The sequence below is a fragment of the Pristiophorus japonicus genome, chromosome 3 (genome assembly GCF_044704955.1).
Source record: "Pristiophorus japonicus isolate sPriJap1 chromosome 3, sPriJap1.hap1, whole genome shotgun sequence".
NCBI classification, from domain to species: Eukaryota; Metazoa; Chordata; class Chondrichthyes; family Pristiophoridae; genus Pristiophorus; species Pristiophorus japonicus.
Genome location: NC_091979.1, coordinates 6528328 through 6554518, shown reverse-complemented (window position 1 = coordinate 6554518; position 26191 = coordinate 6528328). Strand labels below are relative to the sequence as shown.

The following is a 26191-nucleotide window of genomic DNA, read 5'->3' as shown; positions in this document are numbered from 1 at the left end:
GTTGGGGAGGGACGAGGAGGGCGAGGGGAGGGAGGGGCGGGGAGGGGGAAGGGAGGGGAGGGGAGGGGAGGGCTGGGGAGGGGGAGGGCGACGGGAGGGGCAGGGAGGGGGAGGGAGAGGGGAGCGGATGGGGAGGGGCAGGGGAGGGGAGGCTCGCTGGGTGGGGGCGCGGTGTCAACAGGTACAGTGACCCACACCCCACCCCCAACTGTGACCTGCCCGCACCCCGATGGGAGGTTCGTGCAGACAAGAAAGTCGCCCGATTTACTGCATTCAGCCAGTCACAGGAACAGGAGGAGGCCATTCAGCCCCTCGAGCTTGTTACACAGGAACAGGAGGAGGCCATTCAGCCCCTCGAGCTTGTTACACAGGAACAGGAGGAGGCCATTCAGCCCCTCGAGCTTGTTACACAGGAACAGGAGGAGGCCATTCAGCCCCTCGAGCCTGTTACATAGGAACAGGAGGAGGCCCATTCAGCCCCTCGAGCCTGTTACACAGGAACAGGAGGAGGCCATTCAGCCCCTCGAGCCTGTTACATAGGAGCAGGAGGCGGCCATTCAGCCCCTCGAGCCTGTTACACAGGAACAGGAGGAGGCCCATTCAGCCCCTCGAGCTTGTTACACAGGAACAGGAGGAGGCCATTCAGCCCCTCGAGCCTGTTACATAGGAGCAGGAGGCGGCCATTCAGCCCCTCGAGCCTGTTACACAGGAACAGGAGGAGGCCCATTCAGCCCCTCGAGCCTGTTACACAGGAACAGGAGGAGGCCCATTCAGCCCCTCGAGCCTGTTACACAGGAACAGGAGGAGGCCCATTCAGCCCCTCGAGCCTGTTACACAGGAACAGGAGGAGGCCATTCAGCCTCTCGAGCCTGTTCCACAGGAACAGGAGGAGGCCCATTCAGCCCCTCGAGCCTGTTACACAGGAACAGGAGGAGGCCCATTCAGCCTCTCGAGCCTATTACATAGGAACAGGAGGAGGCCCATTCAGCCCCTCGAGCCTGTTACACAGGAACAGGAGGAGGCCATTCAGCCCCTCGAGCCTGTTACACAGGAACAGGAGGAGGCCCATTAAGCCCCTCGAACCTGTTACACAGGAACAGGAGGAGGCCATTCAGCCCCTCGAGCCTGTTACACAGGAACAGGAGGAGGCTATTCAGCCCCTCGAGCCTGTTACACAGGAACAGGAGGAGGCCCATTCAGTCCCTCGAGCCTGTTACACAGGAACAGGAGGAGGCCATTCAGCCCCTCGAGCCTGTTACACAGGAACAGGAGGAGGCCATTCAACCCCTCGAGCCTGTTACACAGGAACAGGAGGAGGCCATTCAGCCCCTCGAGCCTGTTACACAGGAACAGGAGGAGGCCATTCAGTCCCTCGAGCCTGTTACACAGGAACAGGAGGAGGCCATTCAGCCCCTCGAGTCTGCTCCACCATTTAATCAAATCATGGCTGACTGTACCTCAACCCCATTTACCCGCCTCGGCTCCCTATCCCTCGATAACCTGACCCAACAACAAGCTCTCCATCCCAGTCATGAAAGCTCCAATTAACCCCCAGCATCCACAGCCTTTAGGGAGGGAGGAGCGTTCCAGGTTCCCATCATCCTTTGTGTGAAGACGTTTGGAGAAGCCTATCCTGTGGAACTGACTAAACACCTGGACCGAGAGCTTGGGGTTCGGTCCAGATGTTGACCGCTGATTCCTGCTTCTTTGGGAATCTCCGCAGGAAGGGAAGTCCTGAAGGATGTGCGAGTTGCCATGGAATGTTCGCTGTAAGTTTTGGTTCAATTACCTTGGAGGCTCTGGGAAAAACTTTCTGGAACCTTCCCTCAGCCGATGAAATGGGTTTGGGTCCAAATACACAGTCACTATCCAGTGACCCCTGGGTTCCTGCTCCTGATCCCTATCCAGTGACCCCTGGGTTCCTGCTCCTGATCCCTATCCAGTGACGCCTGGGTTCCTGCTCCTGATCCCTATCCAGTGACCCCTGGGTTCCTGCTCCTGATCCCTATCCAGTGACCCCTGGGTTCCTGCTCCTGATCCCTATCCAGTGACGCCTGGGTTCCTGCTCCTGATCCCTATCCAGTGACCCCTGGGTTCCTGCTCCTGATCCCTATCCAGTGACCCCTGGGTTCCTGCTCCTGATCCCCATTGTGACTCCTGGGTTCCTGCTCCTGATCCCTATCCAGCGACCCCCGGGTTAGGGAGTATCCTGCTCCTGGTCCCTATCCTATGCCTGGGTTAGGGGGTGATGCTAATCCTAAACCAGTGATCCCGCTAGATGGACGTGCATGGATAGCGAGTGCGATGCTCTTCAGGGTTGAGCAGCTTGTTGATGCGCGCTCCTCAAAGGCATAACTATGGAGTCCAGCCATGGGAGCAGGTCTCGGGGAACTGAGCTCCTCCAGACAGGGACCCACAAGAAGCCAGTGCCAGGGGTGTGAGGAGGGATAGTGAGGGAGTCGGGGTGTATTTGTGGTGGTGTGATGGGCGTCTCTCTCGGGTCCTGGCCGCTAACCTGAGCTGTGTCGGCTCTCTCCCCGCAGGGCTGCAGGTGGATGAGAACCTCCAGTCCATGCTGCTGGGTTCGATGATGAGGAAAGTCAAGTCCCGGAGCTGGAAGAGGCAACGCTACTTCAAACTGCAGGACGACTGCATGAGCATCTGGTACAAGTCCAAGAAAACCGGAAACCCCAAATCTACCTGTGAGTAGTGAGGGGGAGAGAGAGAGGGGAGGGGAGGGAGAGGGAGTGGGGAGAGGGAGGGGGGTAGGGGGAGGGGGAGGGGAGAGAGAGAGAGAGGGAGGGTAGGGAGAGGGAGGGGGGTGGGGGGGGAAGAGAGAGGGGAGGGGGAGAGGGGGGAGAGGGGGAGGGGGAGGGGAGAGAGAGAGAGGGGGGGGAGGGAGAGGGAGGGGGAGAGAGAGGGGGTGAGGGAGAAGGGGAGGGAGAGAGAGGGGGGAGGGGGGGAGAGAGAGAGGGGAGAGGGAGAGGGAGGGGGGAGAGGGGAGGGGGGAGGGGAGGGGGAGGGGGAGAGAGAGAGAGGGGGGAGAGGGAGGGGAGTGGGGGGGAGAGAGAGAGGGGAGGGGAGGGGGAGGGGAGAGGGGGAGGGGGAGGGAAGAGAGAGAGAGAGAGGGGGGGAGGGAGAGGGAGGGGGGTGGGGGGAAGAGAGAGAGGGGGAGGGAGAGGGGGGGAGAGGGGAAGGGGGAGGGGGAGAGAGAGGGGGGAAGGGGGAGGGATAGAGAGGGGGGAGAGGGAAGAAGGGAGGGAGAGAGAGGGAGGGGAGAGAGAGGGGGAGAGAGAGGAGGGAGAGGGGGGAGAGGGGAGGGGAGGGAGGGGGAGGGGGAGTGGGGAGAGAGAGGGAGAAGGGGAGAGAGAGAGAGGGAGTGGGAAGGGGGAGAGAGAGGGAGGGGGGAGAGGGAGGAGAGGGGGAGGGGGAGGGGAGAGAGAGAGAGGAGGGAAGGGGAGGGAGAGAGAGAGAGGGGAGGGGGAGGGAGGATGAGAAGGGGGAGGGAGAGAGAGAGAGGAGGGGAGGGTGTGAGAGAGAGGGGGGGGAGTGTGTGGTGGTGTGTGTGTGTGTGTGTTGTGTGGGTGTGTGAGTGTGTGTGTGTGAGTGTGTGTGAGTGTGTGTGTGTGTGTGTGTGTGTGTTGTGTGTGATTGTGTGTGTGTGTGTGTGTGTGTGTGTGTGTGAGTGTGTTTGTGGTGAGTGTGTGTATGTGGGTGTGTGTGGTGTGTGTGTGTGTGTGTGTGGGTGGGGTGTGTGTGTGTGTGTGTGTGTTTGTGTGTGTGTGTGTGTGTGTGATGTGTCTATATCTCTATGATCTCTGTGTGTGTGAGTGTGTGTGTGAGTGTGTGTCTGTGTGTGAGTGTGTGTGAGTGTGTGTGTGTGTGAGTGTGTGAGTGTGTGTGTGTGTGAGTGTGTGACTGTGTGTGTGTGAGTGTGTGTGTGTGTGTGAGTGTGAGTGTGTGAGTGTGTGTGTGTTTGTGTCTCTGTGTGTGAGTGTGTGTGTGTGTGAGTGTGTGTGTAAGTGTGTGTGTGTGTGTGTGTGAGAGTGTGAGTGTGAGTGTGTGTGAGTGTGAGTGTGAGTGTGTGTGAGTGTGTGTGTGTATGTGTGTGTGTGAGAGTGTGTGTGTGTGTGAGTGTGTGTGAGTGTGAGTGTGTGTGTGTGTGTATGTGTGTGTGTGTGAGTGTGTGTGTGTATGTGTGTGTGTGAGAGTGTGTGTGTGTGTGAGTGTGTGTGAGTGTGTGTGTGTGTATGTGTGTGTGTGTGTGAGTGTGTGTGATGTGGGGTCCGTGCCCCGCAGTGATACCCCTCCCACTCAGTGTCTGGGCTGGGTCCTGGGGAGAGCCCGGGGGTTGGGTACCTGCACACAGAGGGTGCCTATGGGACCTGTACCCCAGCAGGGGCAACACCTTCGGGAGAGGAGAGGTCGGGGGGGTGGGGGCGGGGCTGTGAAATGGGGAAGAACAGCACAGATAATTAAATGGAGTTCGGTGAATGCCATGTCCGGCAACTCCTCGGTATAAAAATTTCCATCCTCATGTTCAAATCCCTCCATGGCTTCGCCCCTCCCTATCTCTGTAATCTCCTCCAGCCCCACAACCCCCCCCGAGATGTCTGCACTCCTCTAATTCTGCCCTCCTGACCATCCCTGATTATAATCGCTCCACCATCGGTGGCCGTGCCTTCTGTTGCCTGGGCCCCAAGCTCTGGAACTCCCTCCCTAAACCTCTCCCCCTCTCTCCCTCTCTCTCCTCCTTCAAGACGCTCCTTAAAACCTCCCTCTTTGACCAACTTGCCCCAATATCCCCTTTAGTGGCTCGGTGTCAAATTTTGCTTGATAATCGCTCCTGTGAAACGCCTTGGGAGCTTTTAATGCTTTAAAGGCACTTGTAATGTATTTGCTTCACGGGTTCTTTGCTTAAGAATTCATAGCAACACATTGCTGTTAAGAACTAGTTGGTTTATTGGCAAAGATTTAACAATCGCACTACACATTACCAGTTCATCCACCAGGCTCACAACCACCTGCCCCATTGTGGATCCCCCGAACCCAACTGGCTGGGATTTTATTGAGTCCTGTGAACATCACGTGACTGGCTAAGCCCCTCCCAACTCAACAGCTCTACAACTATTTTAAAAGTAAACTGTAAATCAAGTGTCCCCCTTATTAAAGGAGCACTTAAACCGACAAACTTCAACAAATTAAACTTTAGACAATAAGGATCAAATTAAAATTTGGGTGATGATGCACTCCAGTCCCTCCGGCGCCCACCTCTCGCGGAAGGCCGCGAGCGTACCGGTGGACACCGCGTGCTCCATCTCCAGGGACACCCTGGCTCGGATGTAACCGCGGAAGAGAGACAGGCAGTCGGGCTGAACGACCCCCTCGACCGCCCCCTGCCTGGACCGGCTGATGGCCCCCTTGGCCGTGCCCAGGAGCAGTCCCTCGAGGAGGCCCTCGGACCTACCCGCTCCCCTCCGCACAGGGTGCCCAAAGATCAGGAGCGTGGGACTGAAGTGCAACCAGAATTTGAGGAGCAGCCCCTTCAAATATTGGAATAGGGGCTGCAACCTCTCACACTGAACATACACGTGGGACATGGACTCCTCCAGACCGCAGAAATTGCAGGCGGCCTGGGAGCCCGTGAACCGACTTAAAAACCGATTGCACGGGACTGCTCCGTGCACCACCCTCCAGGCCAAGTCCCCAATAAATAGAGGGAGGACTCCCGCGTAGAGTGCACTCCATTGGGGACCCCCACCTCCTCCGGACGGCAAGATGGTGTGCAGCAGCTTTAGAACACTGTGAGCATACTCACAAGTGCAGACATTCATCATCCTAGGCAGTCCCTCGGAGTCGAGGAAGACTTGCTTCCACTGTTAGAATGAATCCTTAGGTGACTGAACAGTCCAATACGAGAGCCACAGTCCCTGTCACAGGTGGGACAGACAGTGGTTGAGGGAAAGGGTGAGTGGGACTGGTTTGCCGCACGCTCCTTCCGCTGCCTGCGCTTGGTTTCTGCATGCTCTCGGCGACGAGACTCGAGGTGCTCAGCGCCCTCCCGGATGCACTTCCTCCACTTAGGGCGGTCTTTGGCCAGGGACTCCCAGGTGTCGGTGGGGATGTTGCACTTTATCAGGGAGGCTTTGAGGGTGTCCCTGTAACGTTTCCTCTGCCCACCTTTGGCTCGTTTGCCATGAAGGAGTTCCAAGTAGAGCGCTTGCTTTGGGAGTCTCGTGTCTGTCATGCGGACAATGTGGTCCTGCCCAGCGGAGCTGGTCGAGTGTGGTCAGTGCTTCGATGTATACATTACACTGCTATAATTCCCACACTACAGTGACTACAGTCCAAAAGTACTTCATTGGCTGTAAAGTGCTTTGAGAAGTCCGGTGGCCGTGAAAGGCGCTATGTTGTGCGAGGCCTCTTGGGGAAGAGTAACCATAATATGGTAGAATTCTTTATTAAGATGGAGAGTGACACAGTTAATTCAGAAACTAGGGTCCTGAACTTGGGGAAAGGTAACTTCGATGGTATGAGACGTGAATAGACTGGCGAATGATAATTAAAGGGTTGACGGTGGATAGGCAATGGCAAACATTTAAAGATCACATGGATGAACTTCAACAATTGTACATCCCTGTCTGGAGTAAAAATAAAACGGGGAAGGTGGCTCAACTGTGGCTAACAAGGGAAATTAGGGACAGTGTTAAATCCAAGGAAGAGTCATATAAATTGGCCAGAAAATGCAGCAAACCTGAGGACTGGGAGAAATTTAGAATTCAGCAGAGGAGGACAAAGGGTTTAATTAGGAGGGGGAAAATAGAGTATGAGAGGCAGCTTGCTGGGAGCATAAAAACTGACTGCAAAAGCTTCTATAGATATGTGAAAAGAAAGAGTAGTGAAGACAAACATAGGTCCCTTGCAGTCAGATTCAGGTGAACTTATAATGGGGAACAAAGAAATGGCAGACCAGTTGAACAAATACTTTGGTTCTGTCTTCACGAAGGAAGACACAAATAACCTTCTGGAAATACTAGGGGACCGAGGGTCTAGTGAGAAGGAGGAACTGATGGAAATCTTTATTGGCGGGAAATTGTGTTAGGGAAATTGATGGGATTGAAGGCCGATAAATCCCTGGGGCCTGATAGTCTGCATCCCAGAGTACTTAAGGAAGTGGCCCTAGAAATAGTGGATGCATTGATGATTATTTTCCAACAGTCTATCGACTCTGGCTCAGTTCCGATGGACTGGAGAGTAGCTAATGTAACACCACTTTTTAAAAAGGGACGGAGAGAGAAAGCGGGTAATTATAGAGCGGTTAGCCTGACATCAGTGGTGGGGAAAATGTTGGAATCAATTATTAAAGATGAAATAGCAGCGCATTTGGAGAGCAGTGACAGGATCAGTCCAAGTCAGCATGGATTTATGAAAGGGAAATCATGCTTGACAAATCTTCTGTAATTTTTTGAGGCTGTAACTGGTAGAGTGGACAAGGGAGAACCAGTGGATGTGGTGTATTTGGACTTTCAAAAGGCTTTTGACAAGGTCCCACACAAGAGATTGGTGTGCAAAATTAAAGCACATTGTATTGGGGGTAATGTATTGACGTGGATAGAGAACTGGTTGGCAGACAGGAAGCAGAGAGTCGGGATAAACGGGTCCTTTTCAGAATGGCAGGCAGTGACTAGTGGGGTGCCGCAGGGCTCAGTGCTGGGACCCCAGCTCTTTACAATATACATTAATGATTTAGATGAAGGAATTGAGTGTAATATCTCCAAGTTTGCCGATGACACTAAGCTGGGTGGCGGTGTGAGCTGTGAGGAGGACGCTAAGAGGCTGCAGGGTGACTTGGGCAGGTTAGGTGAGTGGGCAAATGCATGGCAGATGCAGTATAATGAGGATCAATGTGAGGTTATCCACTTTGCTGACAAAAACACAAAGGCAGAGTATTATCTGAATGGCAGCAGATTAGGAAAAGGGGAGGTGCAACGAGACCTGGGTGTCATGGTACATCAGTCATTGAAAGTTGGCATGCAGGTACAGCAGGCAGTGAAGAAGGCAAATGGCATGTTGGCCTTCATAGCTAGGGGATTTGAGTATCGGAGCAGGGAGGTCTTACTACAGTTGTACAGGGCCTTGGTGAGGCCTCACCTGGAATATTGTGTTCAGTTTTGACCTCCTATCTGAGGAAGGACGTTCTTGCTATTGAGGGAGTGCAGCGAAGGTTCACCAGACTGATTCCCGGGATGGCAGGACTGACATATGAGGAGAGACTGGATCGACTGGAGTTCAGAAGGATGAGAGGGGATCTCATAGAAACATTAAAAATTCTGACTGGACTGGACAGGTTAGGTGCAGGAAGAATGTTCCCGATGATGGGGAAGTCCAGAACCAGGGGACACAGTCTAAGGATAAGGGGTAGGCCATTTAGGACCGAGATGAGGAGAAACTTCTTCACTCAACGAGTTGTTAACCTGTGGAATTCCCTACCACAGAGAGTTGTTGATGCCAGTTCATTGGCTATATTCAAAAGGGAGTTAGATATGGGCCTTACGGCTAAAGGGATCAAGGGGTATGGAGAGAAAGCAGGAAAGGGGTACTGAGGTGAATGATCAGCCATGATCTTATTGAATGGTGGTGCAGGCTCGAAGGGCCGAATGGCCTACTCCTGCACCTATTTTCTATATTTCTATGTTTCTAAGTCTTTCTTTCCTTTTATATAAACGCAAGTTGTTGGCAGTTGAGTGATGACGATGCGCTGAACTTTGCTCCGTCTCTTGCAGTCTCTATCAGCGACATCGAGACTGTCCGCGAAGGACACCAGTCCGAGGTTCTGCAGAGTATTTCCGAGGAGTTCACCTCTGATCGCTGCTTCACCGTGGTGTTCCGCGGGAGACGCGGGAACCTGGACCTGGTGGCTGACTCGGCCCAGGAGGCTGAGCATTGGATCCAGGGTCTCCGCAAACTCATCGACAACGTGAAAAACATGGACCAGAAGGAGAAGCTCGACCAATATCCTTTCTCAGTCAATTTTCCCGCGGATTTTTAGATGGCGGGTTGTTAGTGCCAGGAACCGGGATGCTCCCCATTGCAGACATCCAGTACCCGGGAGCATTTGATGGGACAGTGTAGAGGGAGCTTTACTCTGTATCTAACCCGTGCTGTACCTGCCCTGGGAGTGTTTGATGGGACAGTGTAGAGGGAGCTTTACTCTGTATCTAACCCGTGCTGTACCTGCCCTGGGAGTGTTTGATGGGACAGTGTAGAGGGAGCTTTACTCTGTATCTAACCCCGTGCTGTACCTGCCCTGGGAGTGTTTGATGGGACAGTGTGGAGGGAGCTTTACTCTGTATCTAACCCCCTGTACCTGCCCTGGGAGTGTTTCATGGGCCAGTGTAGAGGGAGCTTTACTCTGTATCTAACCCCCTGTACCTGCCCTGGGAGTGTTTGATGGGACAGTGTAGAGGGAGCTTTACTCTGTATCTAACCCCCTGTACCTGCCCTGGGAGTGTTTGATGGGACAGTGTAGAGGGAGCTTTACTCTGTATCTAACCCCCTGTACCTGCCCTGGGAGTGTTTCATGGGCCAGTGTAGAGGGAGCTTTACTCTGTATCTAACCCCCTGTACCTGCCCTGGGAGTGTTTGATGGGACAGTGTAGAGGGAGCTTTACTCTGTATCTAACCCCCTGTACCTGCCCTGGGAGTGTTTGATGGGACAGTGTAGAGGGAGCTTTACTCTGTATCTAACCCCCTGTACCTGCCCTGGGAGTGTTTCATGGGCCAGTGTAGAGGGAGCTTTACTCTGTATCTAACCCCCTGTACCTGCCCTGGGAGTGTTTGATGGGACAGTGTAGAGGGAGCTTTACTCTGTATCTAACCCCCTGTACCTGCCCTGGGAGTGTTTGATGGGACAGTGTAGAGGGAGCTTTACTCTGTATCTAACCCCCTGTACCTGCCCTGGGAGTGTTTCATGGGCCAGTGTAGAGGGAGCTTTACTCTGTATCTAACCCCGTGCTGTACCTGCCCTGGGAGTGTTTGATGGGACAGTGTAGAGGCAGCTTTACTCTGTATCTAGCCCGTGCTGTACCTGCCCTGGGAGTGTTTGATGGGACAGTGTAGAGTGAGCTTTACTCTGTATCTAACCCCGTGCTGTACCTGCCCTGGGAGTGTTTGATGGGACAGTGTAGAGGGAGCTTTACTCTGTATCTAACCCCCTGTACCTGCCCTGGGAGTGTTTGATGGGACAGTGTAGAGTGAGCTTTACTCTGTATCTAACCCGTGCTGTACATGCCCTGGGAGTGTTTGATGGGACAGTGTAGCGGGAGCTTTACTCTGTATCTAACCCGTGCTGTACATGCCCTGGGAGTGTTTGATGGGACAGTGTGGAGGGAGCTTTACTCTGTATCTAACCCCGTGCTGTACCTGCCCTGTGAGCGTTTGATGGGACAGTGTAGAGGGAGCTTTACTCTGTATCTAACCCCCTGTACCTGCCCTGGGAGTGTTTGATGGGACAGTGTGGAGGGAGCTTTACTCTGTATCTAACCCCGTGCTGTACCTGCCCTGGGAGTGTTTGATGGGACAGTGTAGAGGGAGCTTTACTCTGTATCTAACCCCGTGCTGTACCCGCCCTGGGAGTGTTTGATGGGACAGTGTGGAGGGAGCTTTACTCTGTATCTAACCCCGTGCTGTACCTGCCCTGGGAGTGTTTGATGGGACAGTGTAGAGGGAGCTTTACTCTGTATCTAACCCCGTGCTGTACCTGCCCTGTGAGTGTTTGATGGGACAGTGTAGAGGGAGCTTTACTCTGTATCTAACCCCCCTGTACCTGCCCTGGGAGTGTTTGATGGGACAGTGTAGAGGGAGCTTTACTCTGTATCTAACCCCGTGCTGTACCTGCCCTGGGAGTGTTTGATGGGACAGTGTAGAGGGAGCTTTATTCTTTATCTATCCCATGCTGTACCTGCCCTGGGAGTGTTTGATGGGACAGTGCAGAGGGAGCTTTACTCTGTATCTAACCCGTGCTGTACCTGCCCTGGGAGTGTTTGATGGGACAGTGTGGAGGGAGCTTTACTCTGTATCTATCCCGTGCTGTACCTGCCCTGGGAGTGTTTGATGGGACAGTGCAGAGGGAGCTTTACTCTGTATCTAACCCGTGCTGTACCTGCCCTGGGTATGTTTGATGGGACAGTGTAGAGGCAGCTTTACTCTGTATCTAGCCCGTGCTGTACCTGCCCTGGGAGTGTTTGATGGGACAGTGTAGAGTGAGCTTTACTCTGTATCTAACCCCGTGCTGTACCTGCCCTGGGAGTGTTTGATGGGACAGTGTAGAGGGAGCTTTACTCTGTATCTAACCCCCTGTACCTGCCCTGGGAGTGTTTGATGGGACAGTGTAGAGTGAGCTTTACTCTGTATCTAACCCGTGCTGTACATGCCCTGGGAGTGTTTGATGGGACAGTGTAGCGGGAGCTTTACTCTGTATCTAACCCGTGCTGTACATGCCCTGGGAGTGTTTGATGGGACAGTGTGGAGGGAGCTTTACTCTGTATCTAACCCCGTGCTGTACCTGCCCTGTGAGCGTTTGATGGGACAGTGTAGAGGGAGCTTTACTCTGTATCTAACCCCCTGTACCTGCCCTGGGAGTGTTTGATGGGACAGTGTGGAGGGAGCTTTACTCTGTATCTAACCCCGTGCTGTACCTGCCCTGGGAGTGTTTGATGGGACAGTGTAGAGGGAGCTTTACTCTGTATCTAACCCCCTGTACCTGCCCTAGGAGTGTTTGATGCGACAGTGTAGAGGGAGCTTTACTCTGTATCTAACCCCATGCTGTACCTGCCCTGGGAGTATTTGATGGGACAGTGTAGAGGGAGCTTTACTCTATATCTAACCCCCTGTACCTGCCCTGGGAGTGTTTGATGGGACAGTGTAGAGGGAGCTTTACTCTGTATCTAACCCCATGCTGTACCTGCCCTGGGAGTGTTTGATGGGACAGTGTAGAGGGAGCTTTACTCTGTATCTAACCCCGTGCTGTACCTGCCCTGTGAGTGTTTGATGGGACAGTGTAGAGGGAGCTTTACTCTGTATCTAACCCCCCTGTACCTGCCCTGGGAGTGTTTGATGGGACAGTGTAGAGGGAGCTTTACTCTGTATCTAACCCCGTGCTGTACCTGCCCTGGGAGTGTTTGATGGGACAGTGTAGAGGGAGCTTTATTCTTTATCTATCCCATGCTGTACCTGCCCTGGGAGTGTTTGATGGGACAGTGCAGAGGGAGCTTTACTCTGTATCTAACCCGTGCTGTACCTGCCCTGGGAGTGTTTGATGGGACAGTGTGGAGGGAGCTTTACTCTGTATCTATCCCCTGCTGTACCTGCCCTGGGAGTGTTTGATGGGACAGTGCAGAGGGAGCTTTACTCTGTATCTAACCCGTGCTGTACCTGCCCTGGGTATGTTTGATGGGACAGTGTCGCGGGAGCTTTACTCAGCGTGCAACCTGTACAATCTCCTGCTGTTTATTTCCCTCACTCTGTCACGTGGATCAGTGATTGGTTCCATAAAGCTGATAAGGATAAAGACGGACGGATGAACTTTAAGGAGGTGCGGGATTTGCTGAAGATGATGAACGTGAATATGAATGAGGACCACTCTCTGCGGCTCTTTAAGGTGGGCCCCACCTCCTATCCCCACTGATTGTAGGACTGCGGAATCAGAGAATCTTACAGTGCAGAAGGAGGCCATTTGGCCCATTGTGACTGTGCCGGCTCTGTGATAGAGCTGTCTAATTTAGTTCCACACCTCAGACTTTTCCCCATAGCCCTGCCAATGCGTCCTGTTCAAGTACATGCCCAGTTGTCTTTTGAAAGTTCCTGTGCATTGTCACAGCAAAAGTAAGCGTTGGTCCTTTAGAGGCTGAGACAGGAGAAATTATAATAACTTAAGAAATAGGAGCATGAGTCGGCCATTCGGCCCCTCGAGCCTGCTCTGCCATTTAATATGATCATGGCTGATCTGATCATGGACTCAGGTCCACTTCCCCGCCCGCTCCCCATAACCCTTTACTCCCTTATCGCTCAAAAATCTGTCTACCTCCACCTTAAATATATTCAATGACCCGGCCTCCACAGCTCTCTGGGACAGAGAATTCCACAGATTTACAACCCTCTGAGAGAAGAAATTTCTCCTCATCTCAGTTTTAAATGGGCGGACCCTTATTCTGGGACTATGTCCCCTAGGTTTAGTTTCCCCTATGAGTGGAAATATCCTCTCTGCATCCACCTTGTCAAGCCCCCTCATTATCTTATACGTTTCGATAAGATCACCTCTCATTCTTCTGAATTCCAATGAGTAGAGGCCCAACCTACTCAACCTTTCCTCATAAGTCAACCCCCTCATCTCCGGAATCAACCGAGTGAACCTTCTCTGAACTGCCTCCAATGCAAGTATAATGGGGAATAAAGAAATGGCAGAGACGTTAAACAAATATTTTGTATCTGTCTTCACAGTAGAAGACGCAAAAAGCAGACCGAAAATAATGGAGAATCAAGGGGTTAATGAGAGTGACGAACTTCAAGCAATTAGTATCAGTAGAGAAAAATTATTTGAGAAACTAATGGGACTAAAAGCAGACAAATCCCCTAGACCTGATGGCCTACATCCTAGGCTTCTAAAAGAGGATTGGAAGACAGCAAATGTAACCCCATTATTCAAGAAAGGAGGGAGAGAGAAAACAGCGAACTACAGGCCAGTTAGCCTGACGTCAGTCGTGGGGAAAATGCTGTAATCCATTAATAAGGAAGTGGTAACAGGACACTTAGAGAATCATGATATGATTAGGCAGAGTCAACATGGTTTTATGAAAGAGAAATTGTGTTTGGCAAATTTATTCGAGATTTTTGAGGATGCAACTAGCAGGGTTGATAAAGAGGAACCAGTGGATGTAGTATATTTGGATTGGTTAAGGCATTCGTTAACCAATGCCTTAACCACATAAAAGCAAGATAAGGGCTTATGGGATTGGGGGTAATATATTAGCATGGATAGAGGATTGGTTAACGGACAGAAAACAGAGAGTCGGGATAAATGGGTCATTTTCCGGTTGGCAGGCTGTAACTAGTGGGGTGCCGCAGGGATCAGTGCTGGGGCCTCAGCTATTTACAAACTATATTAATGACTTAGATGTCGGGACTGAGTGAAATGTATCCAAGTTTGCTGATGATACAAAGCTAGGCAGCTTAGTAAACTGTGAGGAGGACCTGTGGAGGATTACACAGGATATTCGGCCCAGAAACAGGCTGTTCGGACCAACCAGTCCGTGCCGGCGTTTATGTTCCACTCGAGTCTCCTCCCATCTTTTCTCATCTAACTCTGTCAGCATATCCCTCTATTCCCTTCTCCCCCATGTGTTTATCTAGCCTCCCCTTAAATACATCGATACTATTCGCCTCAACCCCTCCCTGTGGCAGCGAGTTCCACATTCTCACCGCTCTCTGGGTAAAGAAGTTTCTCCTGAATTCCCCATTGGATTTCTTGGTGACTATCTTATATTGATGGCCTCTAGTTATGCTCTTCCCCACAAGTGGAAACATTTGTCTCTGTATCTGCTCGATCAAAACCTTTCGTAATTTTAAAGACCTCAGCTTTCCTTTTTCAAGCGAAAAGAGACCCAGCCTGTTCATCCTTTCCTGATAGGTATACCTTGCATTTCTGGTATCATCCTTGTAAATCTTCTCTGCACCCTCTCCAGTGCCCAATATTTATCCCTCAATCAACAGAACAAAAAAATCCACATTATCACATTGCTGTGTGTGGGAGCTTGCTGTGCGCAAATTGGCTGCCGCGTTTCCCACAATTCAACAGTGACCACACTCCAAAAGTACTTCATTGGCTATAAAGCACTTTGAGATGTCTGGTGGTCATGAAAGGCGCTATATAAATCGAAGTCTTTTATTGCAAAGGGGGTTGGAATACAAGAGTAAGGAAATTTTACGACAATTGTCGAGGGCTATGGTGAGACCACACCTGGAGTACTGTACACAGTTTTGGTCTCCTTATCCGAGGAAGAATATACTTGTCTTAGAGGCGGTGCAACAAAGGTTCATTAGATACGAGGGTTGTCCTATGAGGAGAGATTGAGTAGGTTGGGCCTGCACTCATTGGAGTTTAGAAGAATGAGAGGTGATCTCATTGAAACATACAAGGTTCTGAGGGGATTTGACAGAGTAGATGCAGGGAGGATGTTTCCCCCCGGGCTGGGGAGTCTAGAACCAGGGGTCACAGTCTCAGGATAAGGGGTCGGCCATTTAGGACTGAGATGAGGAGGAATTTCTTCACTCGGAGGGTGGTGAATCTTTGGGATTCTCTACCCCAGAGGGCTGTGGATGTTGAATCGTTGAGTATATTCAAGGCTGAGATCGATAGATTTTGGGACTCGAGGGATATGGGGATCGGGCGGGAAAGTGGAGTTGAGGTCGAAGATCAGCCGTGATCTCATTGAATGGAGGAGCAGGCTCGAGGGGCCGAATGGCCGACTCCTGCTCCTAATTCTTATGTTTTGAGATTCCACCACCCTTTCAGGTAGTGTGTGACAAAAATTCTCTCTCTTTTCCCCCCTCGTTCTTTTGCCAATTATTTTAAATGGTGAGCTCTGGTTCCCGACACACCTGCGAGAGGAAATCGCTTCTCACTACTTGCTCTGTCACAACCCTTCATAAGTTGAAACACCTCTATTACATTTTAGTTTAAAGATTTAGGGTAGTTATGGAAAAAGACAAAGATAGACCAGGAATAAAAGTCCCCAATTGCGGGAAAGCCAATTTTATGGAGCTGAGATGTGATTGGGCCAAAGTGGACTGAAAACAGCTACTGGATGGTAAATCAGTGTCGGAGCAGTGGGAGGAGATCCTGGGGGATCAGAGCAAGTATGTTCCCTTAAAGAAAAAGGGTGGGACTAACAAATCTAGAGCCCCCCCTGATGTCAAGGGGCATACAGGGTAGGATGAAGAAACAAAGGGAAGCTTGTGACAGACACTGAGGGCTCAATACTGCAGAAACCCGAGAGTATAGAACGTGCAGGGGTGCAATTAAAAAGGAAATTAGGAAAGCAAACAGGGGGCATGAGAACAGTTTGTCAAGTAAAATCAGGGCAAACCTAAAAAAGTTTTATAAATACATTAAGAGCACGAGGATAACTAGAGAAAGAGTGGGGCCTATTAGAGACCGTAAAGGAAATCTGTGTGTGGAGGGGGAAGACGTGGGTAGGGATCTTAATGAATACTTTGCATCTGTTTTCACAAAAGGGAGGGGTGATGCAGACTTTGCAATGAGGGAGGAGGAATGTGAAACATTAGATGAGATAAACATAGTGAGAGAGGAAGTATTAAGTGGTTTAGCAGTTTTGAAAGCGGATAAATCCTCAGGCTTGGATGAAATGTATCCCAGGCTGTTAAGAGAAGCAAAAGAGGAAATAGCAGAGGCTCTGACCATCATTTTCCAATCTTCTCTGGCTACAGGTGTGGTGCTGGACGACTGGAGGTAATGCATTTGGGGAGGTCTACCAAGGCAAGGGAATACACATTAAATGGTACGACACTGAGAAGTGTAGAGGAACAAAGGGACCTGGGAGTGCAGGTCCACAGATCCCTGAAGATAGCAGGCTAGGTGGATAAAGTGGTTAAGAAGGCATACGGAATACTTGCCTTTATTAGCCAAGGCATAGAATACAAGAGCAGGGAGGTTACGCTTGAACTGTATAAAACACTAGTTAGGCCACTGCTAGAGTACTGCGTGCAATTCTGATCACCACATTACAGGAAGGATGTGATTGCACTGGAGAGGGTGCAGAGGAGATTTAGCAGGATGTTGCCTGGACTGGAGAATTTTAGCTATGAGGACAGATTGGATAGGCTGGGGTTGTTTTCTTTGGAACAGAGGAGACTGAGGAGAGACCTGATTGAGGTGTATAAAATTATGAGGGGCCTGGATAGAGTGGATAGGAAGGACCTGTTTCCCTTAGCAGAGGGGTCAACAACCAGGGGGCATAGATTTAAAGTAATTGGGGGGAGGTTTAGAGGAGGTTTGAGGGGATTTGAGGGGAAATTTCTTCACCCAGAGGGTGGTGGGGGTCTGGAACTCACGGCCTGAAAGGGTGGTAGAGGCAGAAACCCTCACCACATTTAAACAGTACTTGGATGTGTACCTGAAGTGCCGTAACCTACAGGGCTACAGACCCAGAGCTGGAAAGTGGGATTAGGCTGGGGAGCTCTTTGTCGGCCGGCGGGGACACGATGGGCCGAATGGCCTCCTCCTGTGCTGTAAATTTCTCCGATTGTATGATCTGCGCTGATTTTGTGTCCTGTGTTTTTCAGATGGCGGACAAATCACAGTCGGGAACCCTTGAGGGTGACGAGTTTGTTTTGTTTTATAAGGCACTGACGCACCGCGATGACATTCACCGACTCTTTGACGAGTTCTCCAAAGACAGGAAGAAGCTGACGCTGCTGGAGTTCGTGGACTTTCTAAAACACGAGCAACTCGAGCAAGTCGAGAACATCGAGGAGTTTGCCATGGAACTAATCGCCAGATATGAGCCATCAGAGACAGGTAACCCAGGCATTGGGTCTAACGTCCAATCAGAGACAGGTAACCCAGGCATTGGGTCTAACGTCCAATCAGAGACAGGTAACCCAGGCATTGGGTCTAACGTCCAATCAGGGACAGGTAACCCAGGCACTGGGTCTAACGTCCAATCAGAGACAGGTAACCCAGGCATTGGGTCTAACGTCCAATCAGGGACAGGTAACCCAGGCATTGGGTCTAACGTCCAATCAGGGACAGGTAACCCAGGCATTGGGTCTAACGTCCAATCAGGGACAGGTAACCCAGGCATTGGGTCTAACGTCCAATCAGGGACAGGTAACCCAGGCATTGGGTCTAACGTCCAATCAGGGACAGGTAACCCAGGCATTGGGTCTAACGTCCAATCAGAGACAGGTAACTCAGGCATTGGGTCTAACGTCCAATCAGGGACAGGTAACCCAGGCATTGGGTCTAACGTCCAATCAGGGACAGGTAACCCAGGCATTGGGTCTAACGTCCAATCAGAGACAGGTAACCCAGGCATTGGGTCTAACGTCCCATCAGGGACAGAGACCACAGGTGTAGGGTCTCAGTTACAGTCAGCCGTGGCTCAGTGGGCAGCACTCTCGCCTCTGTCAGAATATCGTGGGTTCAAGTCCCACTCCAGGGCCTTGCGCACAAAATCGAGGCTGACACTCCCAGTGCAGTTCTGAGGGAAGGCTGTAGTATCGGAGGTGCTCTCTTTCGGATGAGATGCTAAAACATATGTCCTCTTGGATGGACGTAAAAGATCCCACGGCCACTATTTTGAAGAGGAGCAGGGGGAGTTCCCGCCGGTGTCCTGGGGCCAATATTTATCCCTCAATTAACAGCGTTAACAGATGATCTGGTCATTACCACATCGTTATTTGTGGGAGCTTGCTGTGCGCAGTTTGGCTGCCGTGTTTCCCACATTACAACTATGACCGCACTTCAGAAAGTACTTCATTGGCTGTAAAGCGCTTTTGGGACGTCTGGTGGTTGTGAAAGGCGCTATATAAATGCAAGTCATTATTTTTTTCTTTCGGGCCTAACGTTGTATCAGAGACAGGGACCACAGGCACGGGTCTAAGGTAATGTCCCTGTGAGCGCATAATCCGGGCCAACACTCCCAGGGCAGTACTGGTGCATCGCTGCACTGTCGAGCACCGGGATTGGCCATGACGGGAGACGGAGTTGAGTTTGGAATGGTGGGCCAATCCCATGTGTGTGTGTTTTTTTAATCCATGTTCCCTCTTTTGCCGTTTGACAATTTCTCAGCCAGGAACCTGCACGCCATGACCTTTGACGGGTTCCTCATGTACCTCCGCTCTCCGGAAGGTTCCATCTTCAACCCCGAACACGAGCCGCTGTACCAGGACATGTCCCAGCCGCTGTGCCATTACTTTGTCTCCTCGTCCCACAACACCTACCTGATCGAAGACCAGCTGCGGGGCCACAGCAGTGTGGAGGGATACATCAGGTAACGGTGTGACTTACCCCACCCACCGGACGCTACAAGGCTGCCTTAACACGCTGGCATGTATTTGCTTCATGGGCTTCTGTGCTTAAGAATTCATAGCAACACATTGCTATTAACAACGAGTTGGTTTAGAGAAACATAGAAACATAGAAACACTCTCCCAGACACACTCCCCCAGACACACTCCCCCATCCACACCACCCTCATCTCCACACTCCCCCAGACACACTCCCCCATCCACACCACCCTCATCTCCACACTCCCCCAGACACACTCCCCCATCCACACCACCCTCATCTCCACACTCCCCCAGATGCGCTCCCCCAGACGCGCTCCCCCAGACGCGCTCCCCCAGACGCGCTCCCCCAGACGCGCTCCCCCAGACACGCTCCCCCAGACGCGCTCCCCCAGACGCGCTCCCCCAGATGCGCTCCCCCAGACGCGCTCCCCCAGACGCGCTCGCCCAGACGCGCTCCCCAGACACACTCCCCCAGACACACTCCCCTAGACACACTCCCTCAGACGCGCTCCCTCAGACGCGCTCCCTCAGACGCGCTCCCCCAGACGCACTCCCCCAGACGCGCTCCCTCAGACGCGCTCCCCCAGACGCGCTCCCCCAGACGCGCTCCCCCAGACGCGCTCCCCCAGACGCGCTCGCCCAGACGCACTCCCCAGACACACTCCCCCAGACACACTCCCCTAGACACACTCCCTCAGACGCGCTCCCTCAGACGCGCTCCCTCAGACGCACTCCCCCAGACGCACTCCCCCAGACGCGCTCCCTCAGACGCGCTCCCCCAGACGCGCTCCCCCAGACGCGCTCCCCCAGACGCGCTCCCCCAGACGCGCTCGCCCAGACGCACTCCCCAGACACACTCCCCCAGACACACTCCCCCAGACACACTCCCCTAGACACACTCCCCCAGACGCACTCCCCAGACACACTCCCCCAGACACACTCCCCTAGACACACTCCCTCAGACGCGCTCCCTCAGACGCGCTCCCCCAGACGCACTCCCCCAGACGCGCTCCCCCAGACGCACTCTCCCAGACACGCTCCCAGACACTCCCCCAGACGCGCTCCCCAGACACACTCCCCCAGACACACTCCCCTAGACACACTCCCTCAGACGCGCTCCCTCAGACGCGCTCCCTCAGACGCGCTCCCCCAGACGCGCTCCCCCAGACGCGCTCCCCCAGACGCAGCGGAGAAGGAGGCCATTTCGACCCATCGTGTCCGCGCCGGCCGACAAAGAGCCGCACGGCCCTCGGTCAGCAGCCCTGAAGGTTACATATAAACCAATGAACAATGAACAATGGCGGAAAGGCAAAGAGCACACAGCCCAACCAGTCTGCCCCACACAACTGTGACACCCCTTATAGAATCATAGAAAATAGATGCAGGAGTAGGCCATTCGGCCCTTCGAGCCTGCACCACCATTCAATAAGATCATAGCTGATCATTCCCTCAGTACTCCTTTCCTGCTTTCTTTCCGTACCCTTTGATCCCTTTAGCCGTAAGGCCCATATCTAACTCCCTTTTGAATATAGCCAATGAACTGGCATCAACAACTCTCTGCGGTAGGGAATTTCACAGGTTAACAACTCTCTGAGTGAAGAAGTTTCTCCTCATCTCAGTCCTAAATGGCTTACCCCTTATCCTTAGACTGTGTCCCCTGGTTCAGGACTTCCCCAACATCGGGAACATTCTTCCTGCATCTAACCTGTCCAGTCCAGTCAGAATTTTATATGTTTCTATGAGATCCCCTCTCATCCTTCTAAACTCCAGTGCATACAGTCCCCAAACATTCTACACTCCACCCCAACCGGAGCTATGTGATCTCCTAGGAGAGGCAAAAACCAGGTAAAAACCCAGACCAATTTAGAGAGAAAAAAATCTGGGAAAATTCCTCTCCGACCCATCCAGGTGATCGGAACTAGTCCAGGAGATCACCCTGGCCGTATTCTATTCCCTGCAGTACTTACCATTATATCATTATTTACAAAAGGTTTAACAATTACACTACACATTACCAGTTCATCCACCAGGCTCACAACCAACTGCCCCATCGTGGATCCCCCAAACCCAACTGGCTGGGGTTTTATTGAGTCTTGTGAACATCACGTGACTGGCTCAGCCAATCCCAACTCAACAGCTCGACAACTATTTTGAGTAGAAACTTTAAATCAAGTGCCTGGAAGAGCTCTACAACTATTTTTGTGAACCTATAAATCAGTGCCCCCTTATTAACGGGGCAAGGGGGCACTAAAACCGGCAAATTAACAAATTAAACTTTAAGGATCAAATTAAAATTGGTTGCCGGGGATGATGATGCACTCCAGTCCCTCCGGCGCCCACCTCTCGCGGAAGGCCGCGAGCGTACCGGTGGACACCACGTGCTCCATCTCCAGGGACACGCTGGCTCGGATGTAACCGCGGAAGAGAGGCAGGCAGTTGGGCTGAACGACCCCCTCGGCCGTCTGCTGCCTGGACCGGCTGATGGCCCCCTTGGCCAGGCCCAGGAGCAGTCCTACCAGGAGGCCTTCCGACCTGCCCGCTCCCCTCCGCACAGGGTGCCCAAAGATCAGGAGCGTGGGACTGAAGTGCAACCAGAATCTGAGGGGCAGCAACCTCGCACATTGAACATACACATACACGCCAACAGCTCTACAAACCTGTGAGCCTCCTCACAGGTACATACATTATGCTCGCATCACCCCCTGTGCTCGCTGACCTACATTGGCTCCTGGTCTGGCAACACCACTTTAATAAAAAAAACTTCTCCTCCTACTTTTCAAATCCCTCCATGGCCCTCGCCCCTCCCTATCTCTGTAATCTGCTCCAGCCCCACAACCCCCCGAGATGTCTGCGCTCCTCTAATTCTGCCCTCCTGACCATCCCTGATTATAATCGCTCCACCATCGGTGGCCGTGCCTTCTGTTGCCTGGGCCCCAAGCTCTGGAACTCCCTCCCTGAACCTCTCCGCCTCTCTCTCCTCTCCTTTAAGATGCTCCTTAAACTTAAAGTTTTGGTCACCAGTCCTCAGATCTCCTTAAGTGACTCGCTGTCAAATTTTGTTTGAATCCGCTCCTGTGAAGTGCCATGTGGATGTTTTACTACGTTAATGTTACTCTACAAAAGCAAATTGTTGTTGAAATAGACCCTGGAGCAATCAGGACGTCCAGATAACTGTGGAGCTTGGGTTGAATCATAGAATCAGAGAAAGTTACAGCACAGAAGGAGGCCAAGAGCTATCCAGCCTAATCCCACTTTCCAGCTCTCGGTCCGTAGCCCTGCAGGTTACGGCACTTCAGGTGCACATCCAAATGTGGTGAGGGTTTCTGCCTCTACCACCCTTTCAGGCCGTGAGTTCCAGACCCCCACCACCCTCTGGGTGAAAACATTTCCCCTCAAATCCCCTCTAAACCTCCCCCCAATTACTTTAAATCTATGCCCCCTGGTTGTTGACCCCTCTGCTAAGGGAAACAGGTCCGTCCTATCCACTCTATCCAGGCCCCTCATCATTTTATACACCTCAATCAGGTCTCCCCTCAGCCTCCTCTGTTCCAAAGAATAAACAACCCCAGCCTATCCAATCTGTCCTCATAGCTAAAATTCTCCAGTCCAGGCAACATCCTGGTAAATCTCCTCTGCACTCTCTCCAGTGCAGTCACATCCTTCCTGTAATGTGGTGACCAGATCTGCACGCAGTACTCCAGCTGTGGCCTAACCAGTGTTTTATACAGTTCAAGCATAACCTCCCTGCTCTTGTATTCTATGCCTCGGCTAATAAAGGCAAGCATTCCGTATGCCTTCTTAACCACTTTATCCACCTGGTCTGCTACCTTCAGGGATCTGTGAACCTGCACTCCAAGGTCCCTTTGTTGATCTACAGTTCTCAGTGACCTACCATTTAATGTGTATTCCCTTGCCTTGTTAGCCCTCCCCAAATGTATTACCTCACACTTATCCGGACTAAATTCCATTTGCCAATGTTCTGCCCACCTGACCACTACATTGATATCTTCCTGTAGTCTGCAGCATATGGTTGAAGGAAAGATTCCTACTCCTGTTTCTGTGGAGGTTCTTCTAACCCGTCCTCTTACACACCTGCACAGGATTCACAACTTTGTCTATGAGCTGATCCCGCTCTCATTTCCAGCCTCAAATCTCTCTCTTCAGTGTCAGCCGTGGCTCAGTGGGGTACCACAATGCTCCCGGAGTCAGAAGGTTGTGGGTTCAAGTCCCACTCCAGGGACTCGAGCACAAAAAATCCAGGCTGACACTCCCAGTGCAGTGCTGAGGGAGTGCCGCACTGTCGGAGGGGCAGTACTGAGGGAGCGGCGCACTGTTGGAGGGGCAGTACTGAGAGAGCGCCGCACTGTCGGAGGGGCAGTGCTGAGGGAGTACCGCACTGTCAGAGGGGCAGTACTGAGGGGGTGCCGCACTGTCGGAGGGGCAGTACTGAGGGAGCGCCGCACTGTTGGAGGGGCAGTACTGAGGGAGCGCCGCACTGTCAGAGGGGCAGTACTGAGGGAGTGCCGCACTGTCGGAGGGGCAGTACTGAGGGAGTGCCGCACTGTCGGAGGGGCAGTACTGAGGGAGTGCCGCACTGTCGGAGGGGCAGTACTGAGGGAGTACCGCACTGTCGGAGGGGCAGTGTTGAGGGAATGCTGCACTGTCGGAGGGGCAGTACTGAGGGAGTGCCGCACTGTCGGAGGGGCAGTACTGAGGGAGCGCCGCACTGTTGGAGGGGCGGTACTGAGGGAGTACCGCACTGTCGGAGGGGCAGTGTTGAGGGAATGCTGCACTGTCGGAGGGGCAGTGTTGAGGGAGTACCGCACTGTCGGAGGGGCTGTGTTGAGGGAATGCTGCACTGTCGGAGGGGCAGTACTGAGGGAGCGCCGCACTGTCGGAGGGGCAGTGTTGAGGGAATGCTGCACTGTTGGAGGGGCAGTACTGAGGGAGTGCCGCACTGTCGGAGGGGCAGTACTGAGGGAGCGCCGCACTGTCGGAGGGGCAGTACTGAGGGAGCGCCGCACTGTTGGAGGGGCGGTACTGAGGGAGTACCGCACTGTCGGAGGGGCAGTGTTGAGGGAATGCTGCACTGTCGGAGGGGCAGTAATGAGGGAGTACCGCACTGTCGGAGGGACAGTGTTGAGGGAATGCTGCACTGTCGGAGGGGCAGTACTGAGGGAGCGCCGCACTGTCGGAGGGGCAGTGTTGAGGGAATGCTGCACTGTTGGAGGGGCAGTACTGAGGGAGTGCCGCACTGTCGGAGGGGCAGTACTGAGGGAGTGCCGCACTGTCGGAGGGGTGGTGCTGAGGGAGTGCCGCACTGTCGGACTCTCCCCTCCCTCCATCTCCCCTCACACTGTGGGACTCTCCCCTCCCTCCATCTCCCCTCACACTGTGGGACTCTCCCATCCCTCCGCCTCCCCTCACACTGTGGAACTCTCCCCTCACTCCATCTCCCCTCACACTGTGGGACTCTCCCATCCCTCCGCCTCCCCTCACACTGTGGGACTCTCCCCTCCCTCCATCTCCCCTCACACTGTGGGACTCTCCCCTCCCTCCATCTCCCCTCACACTGTGGGACTCTCCCCTCCCTCCATCTCCCCTCACACTGTGGGACTCGCCCCTCCCTCCATCTTCCCTCAAACTGTGGGACTCTCCCCTCCCTCCATCTCCCCTCACACTGTGGGACTCTCCTCACCCTCCATCTCCCCTCACACTGTGGGACTCTCCCCTCCCTCCATCTCCCCTCACACTGTGGGACTCTCCCCTCCCTCCATCTCCCCTCACACTGTGGAACTCTCCCCTCCCTCCATCTCCCCTCACACTGTGGGACTCTCCCCTCCCTCCGCCTCCCCTCACACTGTGGGACTCTCCCCTCCCTCCGCCTCCCCTCACACTGTGGGACTCTCCCATCCCTCTGTCTCCCCTCAAAATGTGGGACTTCCTCCCTGTTGTGTTCCTAACACAGATGAGACTGCACACAGGGAGGTGAAAGTAACAGTGACCTCAGTCTTTATTAAGACACTCCAGAGTGAGGAACAGACCTTAGGGGCCGGCTTATATACAGTGCTCCCAACGGATGCTGGGATCCCTTGGGACTTCAGGGGATGCGCTCCCTGGTGGCGGAACATGGGAGTGCATGCTTTACAGATACACAACATCACTCCCCCCCAAAGTCAAAGTGAAAACTATTTACAAGGTGAGGCGGTCGGGAGCCTTTCTTTCCCTGGTGGACCGCCTCGGTACAAATGTCTGTTCTGGTGTGTTGGCTGTGCCCTCGCTGGGCTGGCGTGTTGTTGGTCCTGCCGGGCTGCTGGGTGAGCCTGGCCTTGCTGGGCTGTTGGGTGTGATGGGTTCGATTTCCTGGTCCAGGGTGGTGTCGTTGATCCTTTGGGTGTGTGTTGTGGGCTCGAAAAAGATGGTGTGTGCTGTGGGTTGTTCAGGGCAGTCTGTGAACCGCAGCCTCGTTTGGTCCAGGTGCTTTCTGCAAATGTGTCCATTGTCGAGTTTGACGACAAACACCCTATTCCCTTCTTTAGCTATCACCGTGCCCGCGATCCACTTGGGACCATGTTCATAGTTTAGCACATACACAGGGTCATTCAGATCAATTTCCCGTGACACAGTGGCGCGACCATCGTTTACATTTTGTTGCTGCCGCCTGCTCTCTACCTGATCATGCAGGTTGGGGTGAACCAGCGAGAGTCTGGTTTTAAGTGTCCTTTTCATGAGTAGCTCAGCTGGGGGCACCCCTGTGAGCGCGTGGGGTCTCGTGCGGTAGCTGAGCAGTACTCGGGACAGGCGGGTTTGGAGTGAGCCTTCTGTGACACGTTTAAGGCTCTGTTTGATTGTTTGTACTGCCCGCTCTGCCTGCCCATTGGAGGCTGGTTTAAACGGGGCCGAGGTGACATGTTTGATCCCATTGCGGGTCATGAATTCTTTAAATTCGGCACTGGTGAAACATGGCCCGTTGTGACTGACCAGTATGTCAGGCAGGCCGTGGGTGGCAAACATGGCCCTCAGGCTTTCAATGGTGGCGGTGGCGGTGCTTCCCGACATTATTTCACATTCAATCCATTTTGAAAAAGCACCCACCACCACC

The 26191-nt window shown here is 53.0% G+C and overlaps 1 protein-coding gene across 1 annotated transcript in view; it reads left to right on the top strand.

Moving 5' to 3' along the window:
• The first annotated feature begins 2590 nt into the window (after window positions 1–2590).
• LOC139260442 (1-phosphatidylinositol 4,5-bisphosphate phosphodiesterase delta-4-like) overlaps window positions 2591–26191 on the top strand; it is a 93385-nt gene continuing 69784 nt past the window's right edge. Inside the window, exons 1-5 of the mRNA XM_070877005.1 lie at window positions 2591–2702; window positions 8784–9012; window positions 12529–12658; window positions 17359–17593; window positions 18869–19070. Coding sequence (XP_070733106.1) covers window positions 2591–2702; window positions 8784–9012; window positions 12529–12658; window positions 17359–17593; window positions 18869–19070 — 908 coding nt within the window. The remainder of the gene's footprint in view (window positions 2703–8783; window positions 9013–12528; window positions 12659–17358; window positions 17594–18868; window positions 19071–26191) is intronic.